Consider the following 24,368-nt stretch of genomic DNA (forward strand, 5'->3'; position numbering starts at 1 on the left):
ACTAGAGCTAAACTAGAAAAGGGTGATTATTTTCAATGCATTTACGCACCATGTTGCTTTCACTTTGTAAACATAGGTTTGCAGGACTGAGTGTGTTTGAATGAGTTCACTCCCCAAGGCATACTACGCATACTAGATCGAAACATATGTTTGCGTGCAATAGTGTCGCATACAATACTCTTCACCCTGTATCTCTGTTTCCTTCTCCTGCCCGAGGATCATTTCCTTTATTCTCTCCACCCTTTTCTGATTCCAAACCACCCTGTATCTCTGTTTCCCACGTGAATCTCATGTAGCCTTTCCTTCATGCTTTCCACCCGTTTCTGATTTCCATACCACCTTATGTCTCTGTTTCCTTCTGCTACATTGTAGATCCTTTCTTTCATTGTCTCCACCTGCTTCTTCTCCACCCTGTATTCTGTGTTCCCTTCTGCTACCCTGTGGATACTTAACTTCACTTCTCCCATTGTCTCCACCCGCTTTTACTTCCTCTCCACCCTGTATCTCTGTGTTTCCATCTGGCATCTTGTGAATCCTTTCCTTCACTTCTCCCATTAACTCTACCGCTTCTGCTTCTTTTCCACCCTCTACCTCTGTGTTTCCTTCTGGTACCCCATGGATCCTTTACTTCACTTCTCCCATCGTCTCCACCCTCTTCTGCTTCCTCTCCACCCTGTATCCTGTGTTTCCCTCTGCTACCCCATTAATCCTTTACTTCACTTTTCCCATTCTCTCCACCCTTTTCTGCTTCCTCTCCAACCTGTATCTCTGTTTCCCACTAGTACCTCCTGGATCCTTTCCTTCATTCTCTCCACCCGCTTATGCTTCCACCTTGTATCGTTGTGTTTCCTTCTGATAGCTTATGGATCCTTTCCTTTGCTTCTACCATTGTCTCCACCATGTTCTGCTTCCTTTCCACCCTGTGTTTCCTTCTGATAAACTGTCTCCACCAACTTCTGCTTCCTCTCCACCCTGTATCCTGTTTTTCCTTCTGCCACCCCGTGGATCCTTCCCTTCACTTCTCCCATTGTCTCCACCCTCTTCTGCTTCCTCTCCACCCTTTATTCCTATGTTTTCTTTTGGTACCCGCTGGATCCTTTCCTTAACTTCTCCCATTGTCTCCACCCTACTCTGCTTCCTCTCCACACTTTTATCTGTTTTTCTTCCTAGTACTTGGTGGATCCTTTCTTTCGCTTCTTCCTTTGTCTCCCACTGCTTCTACTTGCTCTCCACCCTGTACCTCTGTGTTTCCTTTTGGTACCCCAGGGGATCCTTTCCGTCATTCTCTCCACCTCCTTCTTCTCCACCCTGTACCTCTGTGTTTCCGTTTGGTACCCCCGGGGGATCCTTTCCCTCATTCTCTCCCCCTGCTTCTTCTCCGCCCTGTATCTGTGTTTCCTTTTGGTACCCTGGGGAATCCTTTCCTCATTCTATCCACCTGCTTCTGGTTCTTCTCCGTCCTGTATCTGTGTTTCTTCCTTGTACTCCGTGAATCTTTCTTTAGCTTCTCCCTTCGTCTCCACCCGCTTCTGCTTCCTCTAAACCTTGTACCTCTGTGTTCCCTTTTGGTACCCCGGGGGATCCTTTCCTTCATTCTCTCCCCCGCTTCTTCTCCGCCCTGTATCTGTGTTTCCTTTTGGTACCCCCGGGGGATCCTTTCCCTCATTCTCTCCACCTGCTTCTTCTCCGCCCGTTATCTGTTTCCTTTTGGTACCCCGGGGGATCCTTTCCTTCATTCTCTCCACCTGCTTCTTCTCCGCCCTGTATCTGTGTTTCTTCCTTATACTCCGTGGATCTTTCTTTAGCTTCTCCCTTCATCTCCATCCGCTTCTGCTTCCTCTCCACCTTGTACCTCTGTGTTTCCTTTTGGTATGCCGGGGACCTTCTCCTGTCTCCCATATTCTCCACCCTCTTCTGCTTCCTCTCCACCTTGTACCTCTGTGTTTCCTTTTGGTACCCCGGGTGATCCTTTCCTTCATTCTCTCCACCTACTTCTGCTTCTTCTCCGCCCTGTATCTGTTTTTCCTTTTGGTATGCCGGGGACCTTCTCCTTTCTCTCGTAGTCTCCACCCTCTTCTGCTCCTCTCTATCTTGTTTCTCTGTGTTCCCTCCCAGGACCCCGTGGGTTCTTTCTTCCTCTTCTCTCATTTTCTACACTCTCTTCCACCTCATCTCCACCATTTCTCTCTCTCTGATTTCTCCCTGTGCACTCAGAGGTGCAGGAAGTTGGGGTGCAAGGGGAGCTACAGCACCTCTATGTTTCTTTGTTGGAGTTCAGATAAACAATAAGACTACAGAAGCCTTTATTTATTAGTCTTGAAGCATTTAGTGTGTGTTCAAGTACAGACTGTCATGGCTGCCAACTTCAAGTGCTGCTGTCTCTTAGCAGCATGCTGCATGACTGCATGTGATGGTGTTTTAGAATTTTATCTAGTGAGCCCCTTGCTGGGATGCAGGTGAGTGAAAAGGCCACAGTATTCCAGATGTTTTGTAGTGCATAAATACAGACATGCTCTGACTTAAAAAAAATAAAAGAACAAACCCTCAAATATATATGTATTGTATTGTATTATGATAGTATTTATATAGCGCTTAGTACCCCTAATGAGGCGTCGAAACGCTTTTTGGCGAGTAGCACGCTACTCCGGAACCCAAAAGGAATTAGTGGTGGATTAGTATAGGGACATATGAGTACAGTTTTAATATTATTAAGAGTTAATTTGAGCTGTATATATCTCAAAACAGTTTAGGCCATGTGATGTCGATGGCCAGGACCCTCACTATGTTGTTTTCTTCTTCTCTCCCTTTGTCTACCCATATTTGGGGCGTTACTCGAGAGAGGGTGGTTAGGGTGTTATACCACCCTAATAAATCTATAAATTTATTTTTGGATATATAGTTGGGTACAAATGCTGTCAGTCAGGTGTGGTGAGGTGTCTGTCAGATTTCATCTGGGACTTACACAAATACACAGAAAAAAACACATGCGTGCTCTTCCTCACTCTGCTTGGAAAGTCTTCAAAAAGATTAGTTATTTCATAAAACGTGTGTTTTCTCTCACTTAGTACTCCTACCAATCTGCATTCCTCTCCTTTTGCACTGCCCCTTAAGTCCCTCCCCTGCGCCCTCCTTGTTGCATAATATATTTTAACATTATGTGCCCACATGATTGTTGTAAAATATGAAGCTCACCCTCCCACCCCCAATCTTACTCAGCAAGCTACGCCTTGCCACAATGTGCCACCATCTGGTCCTCTCCCCACCCTGTATCTCACTGCTCTCACCAGTGGCGCTGGAGTTTCTCCCCCTTCTCATTGCCAACCCACCCTCTAGCTCTGTGTCCTCCAGCCACCCTGTGGTTCGATTGTTTTCCTGCGCCCACTGTTTCTCCTCTTCTATTCGGTACTTCTGTGTTCTCTTCTGGCACCTGTGGTGTCTTTCCCCCTTTTTGTCTCCGTCTCTTCTCTATCGTGTGCCTCTGCGTTCACTCCTGGTACCCTGTGGCTTCCATGGACGTCATTTAACTGAAATGCCAGGGGTAGCGGAAGTGACATCACATCCCCTTTGACCTCCACTTTCACTCACACACATTCACTCAAATTCACACTCATATACACACTCACAGAAAACACACTCTCACCCACAAGCACACACACAACATGCATTTTATAGTAGTTTTCACTTACCTCAGCTGCCACGGAAGGGCATATTCCAGATAAGTGTACTCCATTTCTATCACACTAATAGTGAATAATATATTGTTATTCACTCTTAGCGTGATAACAAAAAAATTAACAGAAAACAGAGTGGAGCCCCCAACTGACGTCTACAAGGAGGAGCTGCCCCTGTGCTCCTGGCACTGAGTTTGCCACCTTTGAGTCCAGGGGTATCTAAGGATGTGCCAGGGGTCACAAAGGGCAAGCCAGGAGTCACAGCTTCTACCCCTAAATGACGTCCATGGTGGCTTCTCCCCGCCTTTTCAGCCTGGCCCTCCATTTGCTACTTACTCTCTACCCTGTCCCTGGGTGTTCTCTCCGGGTATTACAGATTTTGTGTTCCTCTCTCCTTTTGCTTCAACCCATCCACCGTCTGTTTCTCCCGGCCCTCCTCTCCCATCACTCAGTGTTGTTTCTTGGTACCCTGGGGTTTGTCCCAGCCTCCTCGCCTTGGTATTTTCGCCCTCCCCCCGTTCAGCAGACCTCACCTCAGACAGCCCCACAGCTGCCAGCATGTTAGTCTACATCTCCTTTGCGGTCACAGCTCCAGCCTACGCGGCAGTGATTTACAGGCTTGTTATCGGCCACCAGACGTAAAAGCGAGCGATGCGCTCGGGGATCGCCTCAATGCGCCGCTGCTGCTTAACAACTCGCGCGCCAAACAGAGGAACTGCGCCGAAATCCAGACCATTCTGCGGGAGCCAAACATCATCCGTGTGATCATTTTACAAGGGCTTTAAATGGGCCGGGTTCTGCCGGTGCTCTGAACCGGCAGTTCTTAAAAGCAGGAGCTGAGACGACTCCCTATTAGCTCTCCGTTTTCGCCAACCACATCCTCGGGGTGAAAAAAAAAAAATCTTAACTAAGCTTTTGATGTAACTTCAAAGAGACCCATAAATAGTTATTTAACACTCTAATCGTTTCAGAACCTAGGCATTTTCAATGTATACAACAAAGCCATTGTTGTACTTGTTTATCTTATGCAACTAACAACCATTGACAAAGCCAATAGTCCTGGCTTGTTTTAGGTGTAATGTCAGTTTTATTATATATCTGGATGCAAGGACAGAAGGTAGCAGCAAAATATCAGTCAGGTGGCACATTCATTTATCTGCTAATTCTCACGTGTTTTAAGACACACCCTTAATTATACAGGCCACGCCCTTCGAGAGAACCCCCAGTTTTCTGTTTTAGTGTTTTTTACCCCACTTAAAGCCCTGAGTGTACGACCGAAGAAAAGGCGAATGTCCTCCGTCTTGGAAGGAGCGATATGCGCCGTAGTTTTTCTGCTCTCTGCCTCAGTTGCCTGTGCATTTACGTGGCGTCTAAAGGTCAAGTTTATCTACTTCCGGAATACACGAACACAAAATTATCCGTGTGGGCATTAGGCCTTGTTTCCTGAAATGCCAACTAGGCGATCTGAAACGCTAAGCGTTGGAAACCCTTGTTAATTACCCTGACATTAACAAGCTATCGAGACTGTTCCTTAAGAGGCTGCAGCTTGTTATGGAGTTAATTTGAGGCTTTTATCCAAATAAAAAGCCTACTATTTTATAGGGGTTGTAAACGTTAGAGAATGTGCATTTGTTGCATTTTTATAGAAGGAACACAGCATCTGACGTCCATAACAGCACTTCACACTAGTAGACTGATTACCCCTTGGATAGCCGCACAAAGGAAAGAGTTTTTGGGGTGATATGTATAATATTTTCTTTAAAACTCAGCAATGCTTTAAATGGGTCGGTACTGTCAGCTACTGAGTAGCAGCATTTCCTTAGTGTGAGATGGAGAGAACCTGCACTTCATTGTTTTGAGATGGAGAGTACCTGCACTTCTCAGCCAAGGTGCAATACTTGTAATTTGAGTGTACCAGCTCTTTTCAGAAGCAAGCAGGCACTATGGTAAAGGGTTTCCTCATTTTTCATTTCACACACTGAAATAGAGATTGGCAGTGGTTAATACATTTAGAAATATTCTATTCTAAACGTTCTAGAACTACATGTGTACATCATTAGTGCTTGAATACTGCACATCTTTACTCCAAATAGTGTCCAAAATTCTTAAAGGCATTTGTGCCTGATCATAATTCTAGAGGTAATGTCTCAATGGCACCAGAAATGATGCCAGGTCTCTCTCTCGCCAGACCCACAGATGGTACTTTTGCACTAGTTTTAGTGGTATTGCACTCTCAGTTGGGAGGCCGGTGGCTAAATGTGGTAGAGTTACCAGCAGACGGCGGGGCATTTACCGGGCACATTTTTGAGCCAGAGCTACTTTCACCTTCACATCTACTTCTCGGTCCCATTACTACCTTCCTCATGAGTCAGCAGCCCTGCCACTAGATGATGATGGAGAGGGTGAGTGGGGCTGTGATGTAGACAGGCCTTCCTCACAAATACTGGCAAAATTCCTCAAACCTGGTTGAGGGAAGTATCTGGCTAACTGCATGGGGTTAAACAACTGATCAGTTCACATTAATCCTTCTAGTTATTTGGTTGGTGGTTCTGTTCCTGCAGCACAGCACATCATCAGCAAATTTCACAAGAAGAACCAATTTGAAGCCAAAAGAGATTTAATCTAGAAATCCGATTTAATAGATGTACCAGTGTAGATATGCTTCATCAATATCCCAGAGGATGAGGATGTCATTCATTCTACCAAATGGTGGAAGATTCTTTCCCAGGGACATCCCACCAATATATAGGGCTATTGATCGCTTGGACACCATCTAGAATCAAGAACATTGTAGCTGACAGTGGGCGCAGGTAGGCATTAAAGACATGTATTTATGAAGTAAAGAGTTCCCCGACTGTATTGTGCACTGATTTCAAAGACCAATGACTTCTAACCTCTGCAGTGTAACCCCAGAAACATCCAGTTTCTGGGTAGTGTGCACACATCTCAGACTGTTAGGTGTGAGTGTGGGCTGCTTGAAATGACCCTCAAAACAGTCATCAATTTTATGACAAGACCGGAGGCTCTATTATGCGTTCTTTTCTTACTTTATTTTAAACAGCAGCAGTCAAGAACTACAGCTCCCAGGAGGATTAGCGTAAGACTAACCAATGGGAGTAAAACAGAAACAAAGAACTAAGCCAATCAGCATACTCCATTAACCATAGAGAGTACCCTTGACTGCAAGCAGCCCTCTTTTCTTGCTGCTCGCAGTCAAGATAAGTACACTCTTCAGCTCTTGCGTTTACTTATTTAGCTAATTTGGTTAATTTTATTCCGTTTTTACATGTCTATTGTTATTTACAGGTATCAGTTCGCCGTGTAATCTTAAAACGTTTCATTGCTGGTTTTTTTCCGACCCCCTTCCCCCCCCGCGTTACCGTTGTTCGCTAGCTGTGCAGCGCGTGCCGTTGCGCGTTCCATTCGGGAAGCTTCTCCGTCCTGTCAGCGCTTTTACCAGTGCGCGTCTGTCAGGCGAACTGCTCCGCTTCTCTGGAAAGCCACTGCGAAGCCTTCCGTTTCGGTAGCGCGTCTCCACGCGTTTCCGGAGCGGCTTTCTCGTTTTTCTGCTGCCGAAGCAGTGTCTCTTCGTGGCCGGCCCACGTTTCCTCCCTCTCTCCTTCTCGGCCCCGCCCAAGGGAGGGCTTTTTCAGTTTTATAAGAGCGTGTTGCTCTCTATTAACTCTTTAGTTACCTCGCTGCTCCTGAGACGTTTTATTACTCCTTTGGGCAGCTGTCAGCTTTAAGGCAAGATGAATACAGATACTTCATCTGTCAATACGGATTCTGAGGATAATGAGGAGTTTTTTAAACAGGATCTGAACAAGTTTATTAAATCCTCAGTTAAAAATGCATTAAAAGCATCTATGGTTACGATGTCTAAGAACATCGAGAGTTCTGTAATTTCCATGATGTCCAAACCCATGGCCCATTCTGCGGGGGAAGGCAGAAAACGCAAAATAAGCTCGTCCTTTAAAACAGCGAAAGGCGCACATGCAGAGAGTGAGCTTGCCTCACACCAGAACGAGGACTTGGTTCCTCCCAGGCCTCCTTCTAAGGAGGGGAATTCTTCCAAAAAGTCGGGCTCTCATGCCAAATGTAAAGTTAAGTCAAAACATACTTTAGCGCCGAAAAAGATTGCTGTTACGAGGGTTTTGGACACGGACGAAGAGGGCTTGGACGATTTATCTTCGTCAGATAATCCGGATGACTCGCTTGCTCATTCTTCTCCCCCTTCCAAACGTTCGAAACTTTCCTCTGGTGTGCCATCTACCAGTGTGGTTGATGCCGAAGGGGTTCCCATGTTCGATCCGTCACTCATTCATCACCCCAATTCCACGGAGTGGTTTCCTTTGGATCACGTGGCTGAATAAATTTCTTCCCGCTTGCGTCTTCCATTGGATAAACAGACTCGCTCCAAACTCAGGTCTGAATGCCCTCGACCGTCCTTGGACTCTAACATTACTCTGACTCCGGCTATTGATGAGTCCCTCATCACATTTTTTACAAAATATGGAAAGGATCCCCGTAAAGGGGTTGACAAAGCCTGGACCACGTGCCAAGACAAACTCCTCGACGTGGTCGGTCCGCTATCTAGAATTCTAGACTTAGCCGAGTCGGCTCGATTGGAGGATTCCCCTATCGATCCTTTGGACCTCTCTCTTTGGACCCAAAGAGCATTTTGTCTTTTGGGTAACGCTAACTCGGCCATTATCCATGAGAGACGCAAGGGTCTCCTTCTCCGCATGGATCCTAAGCTAGCTAATCTCGCTTCCAGGGATCCTGGTATCCAGGCCGATGGTAAACTGTTTGGAGATTCTTTCATAAAGGACCTTAGCCGTTTCGTCTCTACTTTTTCGTCTATCGATAAGGCTCAACAATCCTTGAAGAAGGTTTTCAACCAACGGGTTTTTTCCCGGGCCGGTAGAGGTAGGGGTCGCTTTACCGGCCGCTGTAGGAGGCTGGACTGGCTTGTAGTGAGTACCAAGGGGTACTTGCACCTTGCACCAGGCCCAGTTATCCCTTATTAGTGTATAGGGTGTCTAGCAGCTTAGGCTGATAGATAATGGTAGCTTAGCAGAGCAGCTTAGGCTGAACTAGGAGACGTGTGAAGCTACTACAGTACCACTTAGTGTCATATGCACAATATCATAAGAAAACACAATACACAGTTATACTAAAAATAAAGGAACTTTATTTTTATGACAATATGCCAAAGTATCTTAGAGTGTACCCTCAGTGAGAGGATAGGAAATATACACAAGATATATATACACAATAGCAAAAATATGCAGTATAGTCTTAGAAAACAGTGCAAACAATGTATAGTTACAATAGGATGCAATGGGGAAACATAGGGATAGGGGCAACACAAACCATATACTCCAAAAGTGGAATGTGAACCACGAATGGACCCCAAACCTATGTGACCTTGTAGAGGGTCGCTGGGACTATTAGAAAATAGTGAGAGTTAGAAAAATAACCCTCCCCAAGACCCTGAAAAGTGAGTGCAAAGTGCACTAAAGTTCCCCTAAGGACAAAATAGTCGTGTTAGAGGGAGAATGCAAGGAAAACACAAATCAGCAATGCAACAATGATGGATTCCTGTCTGAGGGTACCTGTGGAACAAGGGGACCAAGTCCAAAAGTCACAAGCAGCTCGGAGATGGGCAGATGCCCAAGAAATGCCAGCGGTTGGTGCAAAGAAGCTCTTACTAGGCTGAAGAACTGTGAATACTGCAGGAACGACAAGGGCTAGAGACTTCCCCTTTGGAGGATGGATCCCCCACGCCTTGGAGAGTCGTGCAGAAGTGTTTTCCCGCCGGATGGACGCCAACAAGCCTTGCTACACGCAAATCGTGCGTTTGGCGTTTTTGGACGCTGCTGGGGCCCAGGAGGGAGCAGGAGGTCGCAAATTGGACCTGCAGAGAGAGGGGACGTCGAGCAAGACAAAGAGCCCTCACTGAAGCAGGTAGCACCCGGAGAAGTGCCAGAAACAGGCACTACGAGGATGCGTGAAACGGTGCTCGCCGAAGTTGCACAAAGGAGTCCCACGTCGCCGGAGACCAACTTAGAAAGTCGTGCAATGCAGGTTAGAGTGCCGTGGACCCAGGCTTGGCTGTGCACGAAGGATTTCCGCCGGAAGTGCACAGGGGCCGGAGTAGCTTGCAAAGTCGCGGTTCCCAGCAATGCAGCCCAGCGAGGTGAGGCAAGGACTTACCTCCACCAAACTTGGGCTGAAGAGTCACTGGACTGTGGGGGTCACTTGGACAGCGTCGCTGGATTCGAGGGACCTCGCTCGTCGTGCTGAGAGGAGACCCAAGGGACCGGAAATGCAGCTTTTTGGTGCCTGCGGTTGCAGGGGGAAGATTCCGTCGACCCACGGGAGATTTCTTCGGAGCTTCTGGTGCAGAGAGGAGGCAGGCTACCCCCACAGCATGCACAAGCAGGAAAACAGTCGAGAAGGCGGCAGGATCAGCGTTACAGAGTTGCAGTAGACGTCTTTGCTACTATGTTGCAGGTTTGCAGGCTTCCAGCGCGGTCAGCGGTCGTTTCCTTATCAGAAGGTGAAGAGGGAGATGCAGAGGAACTCGGATGAGCTCTTGCATTCGTTATCTAAAGTTTCCCCAGAGACAGAGACCCTAAATAGCCAGAAAAGAGGGTTTGGCTACCTAGGAGAGAGGAAAGGCTACTAACACCTGAAGGAGCCTATCAGCAGGAGTCTCTGACGTCACCTGGTGGCACTGGCCACTCAGAGCAGTCCAGTGTGCCAGCAGCACCTCTGTTTCCAAGATGGCAGAGGTCTGGAGCACACTGGAGGAGCTCTGGACACCTCCCAGGGGAGGTGCAGGTCAGGGGAGTGGTCACTCCCCTTTCCTTTGTCCAGTTTCGCGCCAGAGCAGGGGCTAAGGGGTCCCTGAACCGGTGTAGACTGGCTTATGCAGAATTGGGCACATCTGTGCCCAACAAAGCATTTCCAGAGGCTGGGGGAGGCTACTCCTCCCCTGCCTTCACACCATTTTCCAAAGGGAGAGGGTGTCACACCCTCTCTCAGAGGAAGTTCTTTGTTCTGCCATCCTGGGCCAGGCCTGGCTGGACCCCAGGAGGGCAGCTGCCTGTCTGAGGGGTTGGCAGCAGCAGCAGCTGCAGTGAAACCCCAGGAAGGGCAGTTTGGCAGTACCAGGGTCTGTGCTACAGACCACTGGGATCATGGGATTGTGCCAACTATGCCAGGATGGCATAGAGGGGGCAATTCCATGATCATAGACATGTTACATGGCCATATTCGGAGTTACCATGGTGAAGCTACATATAGGTAGTGACCTATATGTAGTGCACGCGTGTAATGGTGTCCCCGCACTCACAAAGTTCAGTGAATTGGCTCTGAACAATGAGGGGGCACCTTGGCTAGTGCCAGGGTGCCCACACACTAAGTAACTTTGCACCTAACCTTTACCAGGTAAAGGTTAGACATATAGGTGACTTATAAGTTACTTAAGTGCAGTGTAAAATGGCTGTGAAATAACGTGGACGTTATTTCACTCAGGCTGCAGTGGCAGGCCTGTGTAAGAATTGTCAGAGCTCCCTATGGGTGGCAAAAGAAATGCTGCAGCCCATAGGGATCTCCTGGAACCCCAATACCCTGGGTACCTCAGTACCATATACTAGGGAATTATAAGGGTGTTCCAGTAAGCCAATGTAAATTGGTAAAAATGGTCACTAGCCTGTTAGTGACAATTTGAAAGTAATGAGAGAGCATAACCACTGAGGTTCTGGTTAGCAGAGCCTCAGTGAGACAGTTAGGCACCACACAGGGAACATGTACATGCACACCTATGAGCACTGGGGCCCTGTGTGACAGGGTCCCAGTGACACATACATATAGGCCACAAACCTATGAGCACTGGGGTCCTGACCAGCAGGATCCCAGTGACACATAACAACCATACTGAAACCATAGTGTTTTCACTATGAGCACTGGGGCCTGGCTATCAGGATCCCAGTGAGACAGTGAAAACAGTGACAAACACCCTGACATACACTCACAAACAGGCCAAAAGTGGGGGTAACAAGGCTAGAAAGAGGCTACTTTCTCACAGCCGCCAATACAGGAACCAAGGCTCCAGAGGATTCTCCAACCCTCCCTCCTATTACAACCAAGAGTTCAAACCCCATTTCTACCCCCAACGATCAAGGGGCTTCCGCAACCGCGGTCAGCGCATCTACAGAACGGCCAATTCCTCAGGTAAGCCAACGTTCTGGCCCTCCCGTGGGAGGTCGACTTCGATTCTTCCTACAAAAATGGAGGTCAATTTCTTCAGACCCATGGGTTATTTCCACTGTCCAGGGCTATTGCATCGAATTTCTCTTTCCACCTTCCCAGTCAAGTCCCCCTCCTGTTCCAAGGTTCTCCCTCGAGATGTCATCTCTAATCTCTTCGGAAATCCAAGCTCTGCTAGAAAAAGATGCCATCCAAAGCTGTATTCCAGACTCCTCCGGTTTCATCAGTTCTATCTTTCTCGTCCACAAAAAGAACAAAAAGCTAAGACCTGTAATCAATCTAAAATCCTTCAACCAGTTCGTCGTCTATCGACACTTCAAAATGGAGACTATTATCCATCTCAGGGATATTTTACTCCAAGGCGACTGGTTAGTCAGACTGGATCTCCAAGATGCATACCTCACTATCCCGATCCATCCTTCTCACAGAAAATATTTACAATTTCTTTGGAATTCAAAAACGTATCAGTTTTCCTCTCTTCCTTTTGGCCTTTCTTCAGCTCCGTGGTGTTTCACGAAGCTCTTAAAGCCGGTCGTATCCTTCCTTCGTTCTCTGGGTTTCAGACTCATTATCTATCTCGACGATATCCTTATCATGCATCAAAACAAATCTTCTCTCCTGTCCCAGCTTCAGATAACTTCCACCCTCCTAACAGAGCTTGGCTTCCTCTTAAATCTCGAGAAATCTGTTATGGTTCCTTCCCAACAAGTAGAATTCTTAGGCTTCCGAATCGATTCAGTTTCGGCTTCCCTGTCTCTTCCACGGGACAAGGTTTCTGCAATCAAAAGGGAATTGGCTTCAATTCTCCGGAAAGACTCTATTTCTCTCAGAACTCTTGCAAGAGTCGTCGGCCTTCTTTCTTCGTCTATCCAGGCTATATTCCCAGGACCCCTTCACTATTGCGCTCTTCAACGTCTCAAGATCCTTCACCTTCGTCGAGGTTTGGCTTTCTCCGACCTCGTCTATCTAGATCAAGAATCTCTACTCGAAATCCAATGGTGGATATCCCATTTAGAGGCTTGGAACGGCAGGTCCATCTTCCCCTCTGTGCCCGATCTTGTATTAGAATCCGATGCAAGTCTCACCGGTTGGGGCGCCCGTTGTGGCTCAATCTCGACTGGCGGTACATGGTCCGCAGAGGAGTCCAGATTGCACATAAATTGTTTAGAGCTTCTTGCAGGCTCCTTTGCGATCCGGAGTTTTACGAAGGACAGAGCAAGCTGCTCCATTCTGCTCCGCATGGACAACATTTCCGCAGTGCGTTATATAAACCATCTAGGTGGCACCAGGTCCAGACCCCTTGCTCTTCTGGCCAAGAGCCTCTGGGAGTTTTGTCTGTCCCACAAATTTTCCCTTCTCGCCGAGTATCTCCCAGGCTCTCTGAACTCCAACGCGGATTGGCATTCCCGACATATCTCGGATTCCAGCGATTGGAGATTACACCGTTCCGTCTTTCACCAAATCGAAAGAAAATGGGGGCCCTTTCAGGTGGATCTCTTTGCGTCCAGACTCAACTCCCAACTTCCTCGTTTCTTCAGTTGGCGTCCAGATCCGTTGGCCTTGGCTACAGACGCTTTCCTTCAGGATTGGTCCAATTCCCTCAATTATGCTTTCCCTCCTTTTATCCTGATCAACAGGGTTTTAAACCAGGTCAGGCGTCAAATGACGTCCCTTGTTCTGATAGCCCCCTTTTGGCAAGCTCAGGTATGGTTTCCTCCCCTACTGGAGCTCGCGGCAGATTTCCCGATCTTACTCCCATCATTTCCGTCTCTCCTTCTAGATCCACTCGGTCGGCCCCACAATCTTATTCTCGACAGATCATTAGTCCTGTCTGCTTGGCTCATCTCAGGGCTGCCCAGCGGTCCTTCCCGATTTCGTCGGAAGCTTCAGAGTTCATCAACAATGCCTGGGCGCCTGGCACAAGGCGAGCCTACAGATCAGCTTGGTCTCTTTGGGCAAGCTGGTGTGTGGGAAAATGTGCCGATCCCTTTTCAGCGGATCTAAATCTGGTTATTAATTTCTTAGCGGCTCAGGCAGGTCTGGGTAAATCATATCGGACTATCAACCTTTATAGATCCGCTATTTCTATGAACCATTCTAATATTGATGGCAATCCTGTTGGGATTCATCCCTTAATTTGTCGCCTTTTAAAGGGGGTCAAACTCTCTAGGCCCCCTTCTGCCAAATACTCCCACGTCTGGGATGTTTCATTGGTTCTGAATCTCTTTCTTTCTTGGTCTGACAATTCCAGTCTTTCCCTGAAAATCCTGTCTGCCAAACTCACTATGCTCCTTTGCCTAATTTCCATCAAGAGGGTTTCTGATGTTAGGGCCCTAGATGTTTCCGCCCGTCAGTTTTTACCCTCAGGTGTATTGTTTCACATCGCTAAACGCACCAAAACTAATCTACATTCGGTGTTCTATCCCTTTTTCCCTGATAAACCAAAATTATGTGTGGGTCTTTGTTTGAAAGAATACGAGAGAAGAACTGTCGACCTGAGAACGTCTTCCTCTACCCAACTTCTAATCTCCTTTCGCAAACCTCATAACCCGGTTTCTTCTGCAACCCTAGCCCATTGGGTCAGATTGATCATGTCCCTAGCGGGTATTGATACTTCGGTGTACGGGGCCCACTCTTCCAGGGGAGCCATGGCCTCTAAAGCGTTCGCTTTAGGATCTAGTTTGGAGGACATTCTCAGGTCGGCAGATTGGACTAATGACAATGTTTTTAAGACTTTTTATTGTAAACCTGTTAGAACTGCTTCTTCTGTGGTTATTGATATGCTTTAAACTCGCATAATAGAGCCTCCGGTCTTGTCATAAAATGTAGATTTTCCTAGTAATTTATGACGGAAAGTCTTAATTTTATTAAAGACACGGAGGCGAATATTATCCCACCTCAAGTACTTCTGTTAATGTGTACTTTTTTCTCCCTCCCAGCGACTCCTGCACTTCCTCCAGCTTCCGGATAACGTCGTTGGCTTCTCCCTTTCTCCCTTCAAGAAGAATTCTTCAGATGCATCGGAGCAACCTTCACAGGACCTTCGGCCTCCTTCATCCGCCTCTCGTCTCATCACAGCGGTCCAAGAGTTTTGTTCAGTCTCCTTGGCGTTGGCGATTGTGGGACTCATTTACCCGTTATTTTATGATTCTATCTGACTTACTCGCTCAAGAAAAGAGGGCTGCTTGCAGTCAAGGGTACTCTCTATGGTTAATGGAGTATGCTGATTGGCTTAGTTCTTTGTTTCTGTTTTACTCCCATTGGTTAGTCTTACGCTAATCCTCCTGGGAGCTGTAGTTCTTGACTGCTGCTGTTTAAAATAAAGTAAGAAAAGAACGCATAATATTCGCCTCCGTGTCTTTAATAAAATTAAGACTTTCCGTCATAAATTACTAGGAAAATCTACATTTCTACTACTTCTGTTTCTTACAAGATTGCGTTTTGAATTTCATTTGCTTGGATTTCGAGGAGCGTATGCTTCATGCGTCTTATTTTCTTCGCAGTGTAGAGAAAAGATGCCGCCTGGAGAGTATAGGTCTGCTTTTGATCAGCCAAAAAGTAACCCCCGTACTGGTTACTTCCATTAGGTTAAGACTAGCAAGCGTGTCCTTGAACATATTTTAGTTTCCCCACACCCATGCCATGAGCATGAGTCAGGATATGATGGTGTGTCCCAACTCCTAAGTTACCTGCAGAACTCAAAGATTCACTGGCCCCATCATGCGTTTCTCTCCTTTGGGTCCACTCCATGATGTTGGCTCTTGTCATCATGAATGACCTTTTCTGTTTCTGTTTCTTCAGCTCTGTGAGATTCCATGGAGTTCCATAAGTGGGCAGAATTTGTGCATGTTGCGCTGCTCGTGGATTTCTGGTGCCGGGAGCCTGTTCTGCGCTGTAAAATCAGCAGGAACAGCAACATGCGGTGCACCAGAGGGCGCTGCTTCTTTCTGCCGCTCAAGTAGATTTTCTACTTGAGTGACAGCTTTGTCAACGCAAACAGTTGTGACCTGTTGCAACCGCCCATGTTGAGAAACCTCACCAGGAGGCATTCAGGCTCCAGAAAATTGCGCTAGGGGACTCAAATTCTTACTTGCCAACCTATTGTTGGCGAGCTGCACGTGAGAAAAAACTCCGCCACTTGGCGGTTGCGGAGTTTTGCCAGAACTTTGCACTCCATGCGGAACGCAGAGTGGGCAAAACTCTGCAAACTTCCCTAGCGGAGCAGAGTTTTTCACCCACCCCTAGTTATTTTCATTATTTTTTTTAAGACTCTACAAAGTGGACTTTTCAGGTTGGCCTGGAGGAGAACGTCATTCGTAGGTGTTGGTTGTAGGTTACTTTTTCTTTTTTTTTATAATGTTAGTTTGTGTGTTTTTTGTTTCTTTGTCTCAGTACCATATGCCATTATTTTTGCCTCTAATATTGAATTCAATTTAACTTCTGTAATGTTTCTCCCCTCTTTTTGTGAAAAGATTTTTGACTCTAGATCAGAGGCGTGGCATCTAGGAGAATTGTTCTTTATCCTGTTCAGCTTTTGCAAGGTCATCTGGTGGATCTTAGAGGCAAGTTGATAAATTGTTCAGATATAGGTTGAACAAAAGTCGGGCTAGGAGTCCACCAAGGCACACTTAAATTAGTGCTTATGAATTCATGGATGTGCTCTTCAGTTTAGATCACAGTCTTTCCCAGTTTATCAGGCCAAAAGCAGAAGAGTAATTCAGGAAGGCCGCATAAATGTTTGACTCCTTCTGGGTGCTGGCCATTATTTCCTGGAGTATAAATCTTTGGTTCTCTCTTGAAATTCCTATCCAGAAGCCTCCCTAGAACATACTTGGCGTTTGCTGTTCAGCGCCCAGATGAGTAAGAGGTTCAGGATTATTTTGTCTTATTATAAATTAGCATTATGACACTCTTACCTCATCATTGCAGGAATTCTGGTTCTCTTTCCTGCAATGTTTTTGTATATCCTCAGGTGGTCTTTCACATATACTTTGTAAAGTATTTGCTTGTGTGTTATTTTGACATTCTTACTTTTTCCATCCATTTATGTACGTAGGCGTGCATACGTTAGTGTTACAACATTCTTTAACCTCAATGGTTCTGCCTTTTAAGTGACACTTTTAAATGTATAGTTTTGCACAGTATGCCTTCTGTTAACATCAAAGCATTGCTTTACAATTTTGATTAGTGCATTGCCCCAAAGATAAAAAAAAAATGAATTCACGGTTTTGACAGCATGTCAGCTCATGTGTGTATTTTTTTTAATTGCAATTCATTCTGGATGCTACTTTGGTAGACCTCCTAAGCTAACCATTTTTCTCTCCATGCAGAGGACTCTGTTAGTTATTACGGTAGGAGATGACAGATTCGGTGTTCCAGATGACAAGGGGCTGGAGGGCTTCTTACCGTACGTAGAATGATGCTCTGTGATCCCAAGGAAAATCTCCAGTGACAACAAGATTTCAGATGAGCAGGTCACTGAAAACAGTTCCATTGAGAAGACCCTGGTAACGCCATAGTACATTTTTACTTTAAGGTGGAAAACATCTCCTTCTTGAAGCGTATGCATCAACGCGTTTTTGTTGCCTATGTAGTTTTAGGAAAGACCAATGAGAACTCCTTGATGTGACTCTGGCAGCATCCACCAAATATTCCAGATTCTGAGAAGGAGGCGGACTCCATACCAACCACTCTGAATAAGGTTGTTGGTTTCTGTGGGTCTCTTACGGCCAGCACAACATCACCTACTGGATCAGCCTTGGTGATTGAGATGCTGTATTGAGGTTTTCTGACAGTCATTGGAAACAAAGTCTCTGATAACCATGAGGGACAGGACAGGATTGCTCATGTATTGGCCAACCCCTTTTAATAGCGGTATCAGGTAAAAACAATCACCTATGAGAACTGAGGTACCACAGTCTAGTAACAGCCTGCCTAAGATTTCAGCAGTGTAATGCGCACTGTACATTGAGGTCCTGTCCCTCCCCATCCACCCATTAGATGCCCTTCGGCACAACCCCTTGATGGTCTCTTTGCTACTAGTATGGTTCTGCGTATAATCTCACTCTACACTACCATGTGCTGCAATGCACTGCTGTTCTAGCCTAGTTTCAAGTTTCAGAAACATCCAAATTAAAATATTCTTAAATGCTTTTGTAGCTATGCCATTGGTTAACAGGGAACAATCCGAAGGCATTATTCACCTGTTTGTGAATGGTGCATTGGGAACGCCTACTGTGGTGATATTACTCTATTAAGGCGATGAAGGAAAAGCAGATCTCAGTCCTAGACGTGCTCCTCCCTGTGTGAAGAGCTGTGACCCACCACTAGTGCACGTTCAGTGGTACTCCACTTGGGAATGTAAAGTCACATTGGTTTTTCCTTGCAAAGTTCATGTAACTAGCCACAAAACTTTGAAAATCTGAAGGTGTTTGTGCCTGGGGCTCCTGTGTGAAAATCTGGCCTTTTCAATGCAAGTGTCATTTTTTGTTACATTACTTGCAAGGAAAAGCTAAGCAAGGTTGCACTCGAGTCCAAAAACCTCACGAGCTGCCACCACAAGGTCGTTTTGAGCAATTTTTCTATGAAAAGCTTCAGTGTACAATTCTCTCGGATCATTGGCAATCCACATCTGCGGGGGAAAAATACGCGAGTGCCTTGGCATACGCGTAAAAACCCCCAGAAAACTGCGCGAGCTTTGAACAGGCTAATAACAAGGAATTATGCGATGCCTAATAAATACTCCGCACAGTCCGAGTTCCTGCACAAATAACGTCTCCGAGTTAAAAACACCCCCATACTGTTTTTCAGACTATTGTTTGGGTTTTAAAGTTGAGTGCTTTGTAATTGTGTTATTGCAGATTGAGCACCTGCGGCATAAATTACACAAGACAGTTCGGCATGGAATCCTTGGTGATTAATTACACGATACTTTCTCCTTGTGTCGAGCGCCTGTCTGATCACGACTCTTTATTTTTATTTTTTTTGCAGTGTCTTCCCGAGGGAGCTCAAGGAGGTGTTTGCTTCGTGGAGACAGGAGTGCAGCAATCGAGGCCGCCCCGACATCAGCGAGCGATTGATCAGCGCCTCCCTCTTCCTCCGCTTCCTGTGTCCTGCCATCATGTCTCCGTCCCTCTTCAACCTTCTGCAGGAGTACCCCGATGACCGCACGGCACGCACTTTGACCCTGATCGCCAAGGTCACGCAGAACCTCGCAAACTTTGCAAAGTAAGCGCCTCTCCCCAGAGCTCCTCACAGACAACTAAGAGATGTGATTTGATGGATTCTGCATGAGTTGTTATTCCACTCCCGTCATCTCAAACCAACAATTAGCCGGGAAAGGCAATTATCTTGCTGGTAGCATCAGTCATGTTGAATTTTAATTCCCTCTGCCCAATGTTCTTTCTCTTGTTAGAAGCATTTTAAATTCAAGCGTGCAAACAGTGTTTTAAAAGCAAAGAGGCAGGACTGGATGAAGAGTTACTTTTAATAGTGCGAAGGAGTTTAGATTTATTTAATAAAGCAGGTATTTACCGCCCGCTGAGTCAGTGCATACCCGGCCTTTGATGAAGCAAAAGTATTCATTTTTTATCTGAGCAAATAAAGCTGATAAGGGCTAATCAAGCGCACATGGGTGGACATCAAAAGAGTATAAAATAAAAAAATATATATATAACCATGATTCCAGGAAAAACAATTTCTCCGATATACTCCTAAAACAGCTGTTCACTTCCTAAATCCATGGCACAGTGTGGAAGCCATGGACATCATTTAGGGGTCGCCAGGGGTCTCAGCTGCGACCCATGGCTTCTCCCATGTGACCCCTGGCACTGTCTCTGTGACCCCTGGCTTCAGAGGTGGCAAAAGCATTGCCAGAAACACAAAGGCAGCTCGTCCTTATGGACTTTGGTTGGGGCTCCTTTCTCTTTATTTTTTCTCATTTTTTTATTACACTGATCGTGAATAATTAAGTCGAGCTTAGGAGCGCGCAAGCAGTGCTTTTCCAATGTGTTGGTGTGTACCTGGGCTTTTGGCCACACCCACCGCACGCCCATCACTATCACTCGTTCATGGGCTTGCCTTTCAAAAATCCTTTGTTTTCATTGGTAACTGCTTTACGTTTGTCCCTCCTTAGGGCACTTTTGTTACCGCCTTGGACATCGCCCCTGTTACATGGATAATTGCACTTTTGTCGATAACTTTGACTGAGAGCGAATTTCTTTTTCCCTTTGTCTCTCTTTCTGCGCTCACGGCGGCGCTTTAAATCTGCTCGCTTATGTCAACTGTTTTATTTTTCATGTTCAGTTTGTGTGGCAAGAAAAGTCCAGTTACGAATTTACAACACTAACAGGTCTAACGCGAGCAAATGCGAGACCCATTGCATTGCAAATGCTTGTGTTTATTTAGTCACTACTAGTGTAATAAAAATGGAGTACAATTACCTGGATTAGACCCTCCCTCACAGCTTTAAACAAAAAAAATGTGCTTTTAAATGTATGTTGTGTGTGTGCTTTAGGGTGAGGGTGTTTAGATGTGCCAGTGTGTGAGCGAGTGTTAATGTGTTTATGCGTTAGCATGTCTTTGTGAGTGGAATTGAAGGTCAAAATGGGTGTATGATGTCACTTCCGCTACCCGTGACATTTTGGTGAATTGACGTTCATGGTGAAAGGGCGTGTTTTTTTTGTAAGGGTACATATGATGCCCCTAATCTTAAGAATGTACATTCCAAACATGCGTCAAGAGGCTCCCTGTTAAATGCTACAGAAATATTGCCTTACCTCTCAGAGACAGGTTTACCTTTTAGGATGCTTGCTATTCTCATTGAAACTTACTTCTGCACAGTGTGGGCCCCGGGATTGTCTGCAGAGGGTGCTCATTCATCAGTAGGTCTGACATGTATGACCCTTGCCCAATTCATGGCAAACAAATCCTTTAGTGTTCTTACCTTACAGGGCTTTGGGCACGCCTTCTTCAGCCATTGGCTTCTTTTGATTTGGAGCGTCCAGCCATTGGTTTAAGAATGATATTGGTAATCGTTTCTGGGACAGTCTTACCGCTTTCTGTTGGGTGTTTGGGGGTGTCCTGCCTCTGTTGGAATGCATCAGGGACTTTTTCTCATTACAATTAGGACAATTCCGCTGGTGAGTGCACACATGCCAATACACCAGAGTGAGGCGGAAGACTCCCTATTTTTTTAAGCTAAAAATGTCTTTATTTTGGCTGTCTCACGCCTGAAATTGCCTCTTTCAATAGAAATCAATAGGAGCAATACATTCTCCTGATTCTTTTTTAAATCTCCAACTTTCCTATGCTTGTGTAAAATTGGTGGCACTTCCGTGGGCACCCTCTTAAGTGACCCCGTGTCTGAGCACCATTCTTTCACATTGTGAAATGGTGAGAGTGCCTAGTGTGGCGTGATCTATGTGTCTTTCAATGCACTGCTCTCACACTATGATGTAGCAGTAGGTCTTTCAGTAAACGGTGTATGGACCTAGACAGTGCATGTAATGACTGTTCCCTTCCACTTCTGAAATGATGTAGCACTTCCTAGAAAGAATAATTATGTCCCTGCGATGCTGAATGTGATACTGTTTAAAGCTACTGGTATACTTTTGTAGCACCTATGTCTGCTAATAAGACTATTCTCAAGCAGTAGGTTAAACCACCTTTGGAATGGTCTGCTATGATGCCAGCAATATTGCTTTAGCCTATCTTTAGTAGATGTATAACCTGGAGGAAACCTGTCAAGCTGTAATTGTATCACGTGACATACTTGATTTCTTTCACTCTGCAAACAAATCTATACTAATTGTTTTAAAGAACTGTGAGAGTCAACTTGGCACATTCAAACATCTGTATATTGAAAACATAAAATGCATCACTTAAATGAAAAAAAAAACGACATTTTGGACCAGAAATGTCTTTCCGGTATGGGGCGGGCAATGACAAGACACGGCAACCACTAAACAGAGCTTTAAAAACTCCAGTCTTATTTAAAATGTGACTGGGCACTTATGCAGATTCTGAAGCTGGGTGACGGTAAGACAACCTTTCTCTACCTGTGATGTGTTGTTGAAATGTTAACTGAGTGGTATGAGTGTAACAATGTTTCCTATACATTTTCGTTTTTATATATTTTTTGGGGGATCAGACATTATTTCCTATCACTTTTATACCTTCTGGTAATGAATGTTTACAAACTTTATTTAAAACATTTATCTGATCAAATATTATGTTCCGTATCTGAATAGCATGATCCCACTGCGTTGAATGTCCTTTCTTCTAAGTAAACTGAGATAATTCACGTTTTGCTTCTTTCTGAAAGTAGTTGCGTGAGCTAATGTGCCTGGGGCATTAGAGGTTTCCTGATGAATTCATTCTTGATCACATCTTCAAATGCAGCTCACACGATGAGTATATAAGTCTCTTGAAGGTAAACTTTATTATGGAATCCAGGTGACCAACTACAGCGTCCTTGAAAGGAAAAACATTTTTTTTTTTTTTTTACAGATGAGGAATTTCTGTTTGTAGTAAAGAAGAATGTTAAGATCTACTAATAAAGAATACCTGTGTGTCCTGATAAAGAACTTTAGAGTCACTTGGTAAACTTTGGTATGTCCTGAAGAATAAGGAAAAAGGGCACCTACAGAGGAACTCAGAAATATTGGTGTCTTCCAGAGGTGTCCATTATGGTCCACAGGGGAGAAACTTCAGTGTGTCTAAAAGAAAACATTTAGCCTGCTGATGAAGTAACTCATTGTCTTCTGATGAAGAACTTCAGTATACTTTAATGAACACACACAGTTTTGCACAGTCATTAATGTTAAGGTCTCCAGAAGAGAAATGCCATTGTCACCTGAAGTAGAACATTAATGTCTCCTGAGAAACAACTTCATTGTCACTTTATGATAGTCAGGATCTCTCAAAATAGAAGCTATGGTCTCCAGTAGAGGAACCGAAATGTGTCTGGATGAAAATCCTCTGTGTTTGTGGAAGAATGTCGAGGACTGTTAGTGAGGAACCTTAGTATTTGTGAAAGAATGTCAAGGTCTATTGATGAGGAACTGTAATGCCCCCTAAGAAGAACATTATTAAAATCACAAGTGAGGAATATTAGTGCCTTCTACAGATGAATGTCTTCATGAAGGAACTCTTTGCCACCTGATGAAGAATGTTATGGTCTTGCAGAGACCAAATAGAGTGTCTCCTTCTACAGTATCCCCGATGATGGCCCCCAGAGTCTCATAATTAAAGCATCAGTGCTTTCAGAAAAGTAACATTGAATGTCTCTTGGTGAATGGTGAGGTCTGCTGATGAGCACCTAATGTGGCTCTCCGAGAGGAAAGTAATGGTCTCCTTATCAAGAACATTAGTGCTTCCAAAAGATTACATTAAGGTCTGCTGATGAGAAAGGTCCATACCTCGTGAAGAAGATCTTAAGTTCTACCAATGAAGAACCTTAGTGTGTTTCAATGAAGAGTATTATCATCTCCTGAAATAACATTTAACTACCTCCAGAACACTTTAACATCTGCAGATGAGGAATCTTAGTGTGCTTCAGTGAGGAACTTCGTTTTCACTTCATGAAGTTCACTGTCTGCTGAAGGTAATTGTTACTGAGGCCTGCATAGGAATTTCAGTGTCACACGATGAAAATGCAGCTCAAAGCAGGCAGAAAGTGTCAGGAAAAGCGGTAGTAGGGGATGGCTATGAGGTGTCAGGGAGATTAAGTTCAACTCAGTTTTTGTACCAGTCCAAGGGGATCATAGTCTGCAACTCCTGTTGTGCCTCAGTGGGCCAGTCAGGGGCTGACCACACCCCGTGCTCCTGTCCTGTCAGAGCTTTTACCAGGTGTGACTCAGCACTGATTGAAAATGTGCCCAGTGTTGCCAGCTACACCTAATGGCCCAAAGTGGTACCCCACCCAAAGGTACAACTCCGGATGGGATACCGCAATTCATAATGAGGGCCTTAAGAAGAAAATTATAGTCTACTAATGAAGACCCTCAGGGTCCACTGCTGAGTTATTTCATTGTCTCCTAAAGAAGAAGAGTGCTAGGTTCTACCGATGAAAACCTCGGTGACACTTAATTAACAACGCAAGTGTCATTTTTGGAACAGCCTCCGTTCTGCCTAATGAAGAATGTTAAATTCTCCTGAAAAGGTATTTCAGTCACTCCTAAAGAGAAGCTTCAGTGCTTCTTACGATGAGCCTCAAGATCTCATAATAAGGAACCTCAGTAGCTCTGGATGAAGTACTGTATCTGTCCCCAATTAATATAATTGGGGGTACCTGTGAAAATGTTTGAGTGGTGTGAGAAAAGCATTAGTATTTCCTGAAGGTAACCAAGGGCTCCTAATAAATATATGTTTCTATGACTACGGAAGGTCTGTGGTGCCTTATGCCAGAGAAAGCCC

The 24,368-nt window shown here is 45.3% G+C and overlaps 1 protein-coding gene across 16 annotated transcripts in view; it reads left to right on the forward strand.

The window, feature by feature from the left end:
- Nucleotides 1-24,368, forward strand: part of DAB2IP (DAB2 interacting protein) — a 1,276,993-nt gene that overhangs the window by 1,153,346 nt on the left and 99,279 nt on the right. For all 16 annotated transcript variants that reach the window (XM_069241673.1, XM_069241675.1, XM_069241667.1 and 13 more), the window contains one exon: nucleotides 18,942-19,178. In XM_069241673.1, the coding sequence (XP_069097774.1) occupies nucleotides 18,942-19,178 (237 nt within the window). The remainder of the gene's footprint in view (nucleotides 1-18,941; nucleotides 19,179-24,368) is intronic.

The sequence above is a fragment of the Pleurodeles waltl genome, chromosome 6 (genome assembly GCF_031143425.1).
Source record: "Pleurodeles waltl isolate 20211129_DDA chromosome 6, aPleWal1.hap1.20221129, whole genome shotgun sequence".
NCBI classification, from domain to species: domain Eukaryota; kingdom Metazoa; phylum Chordata; class Amphibia; order Caudata; family Salamandridae; genus Pleurodeles; species Pleurodeles waltl.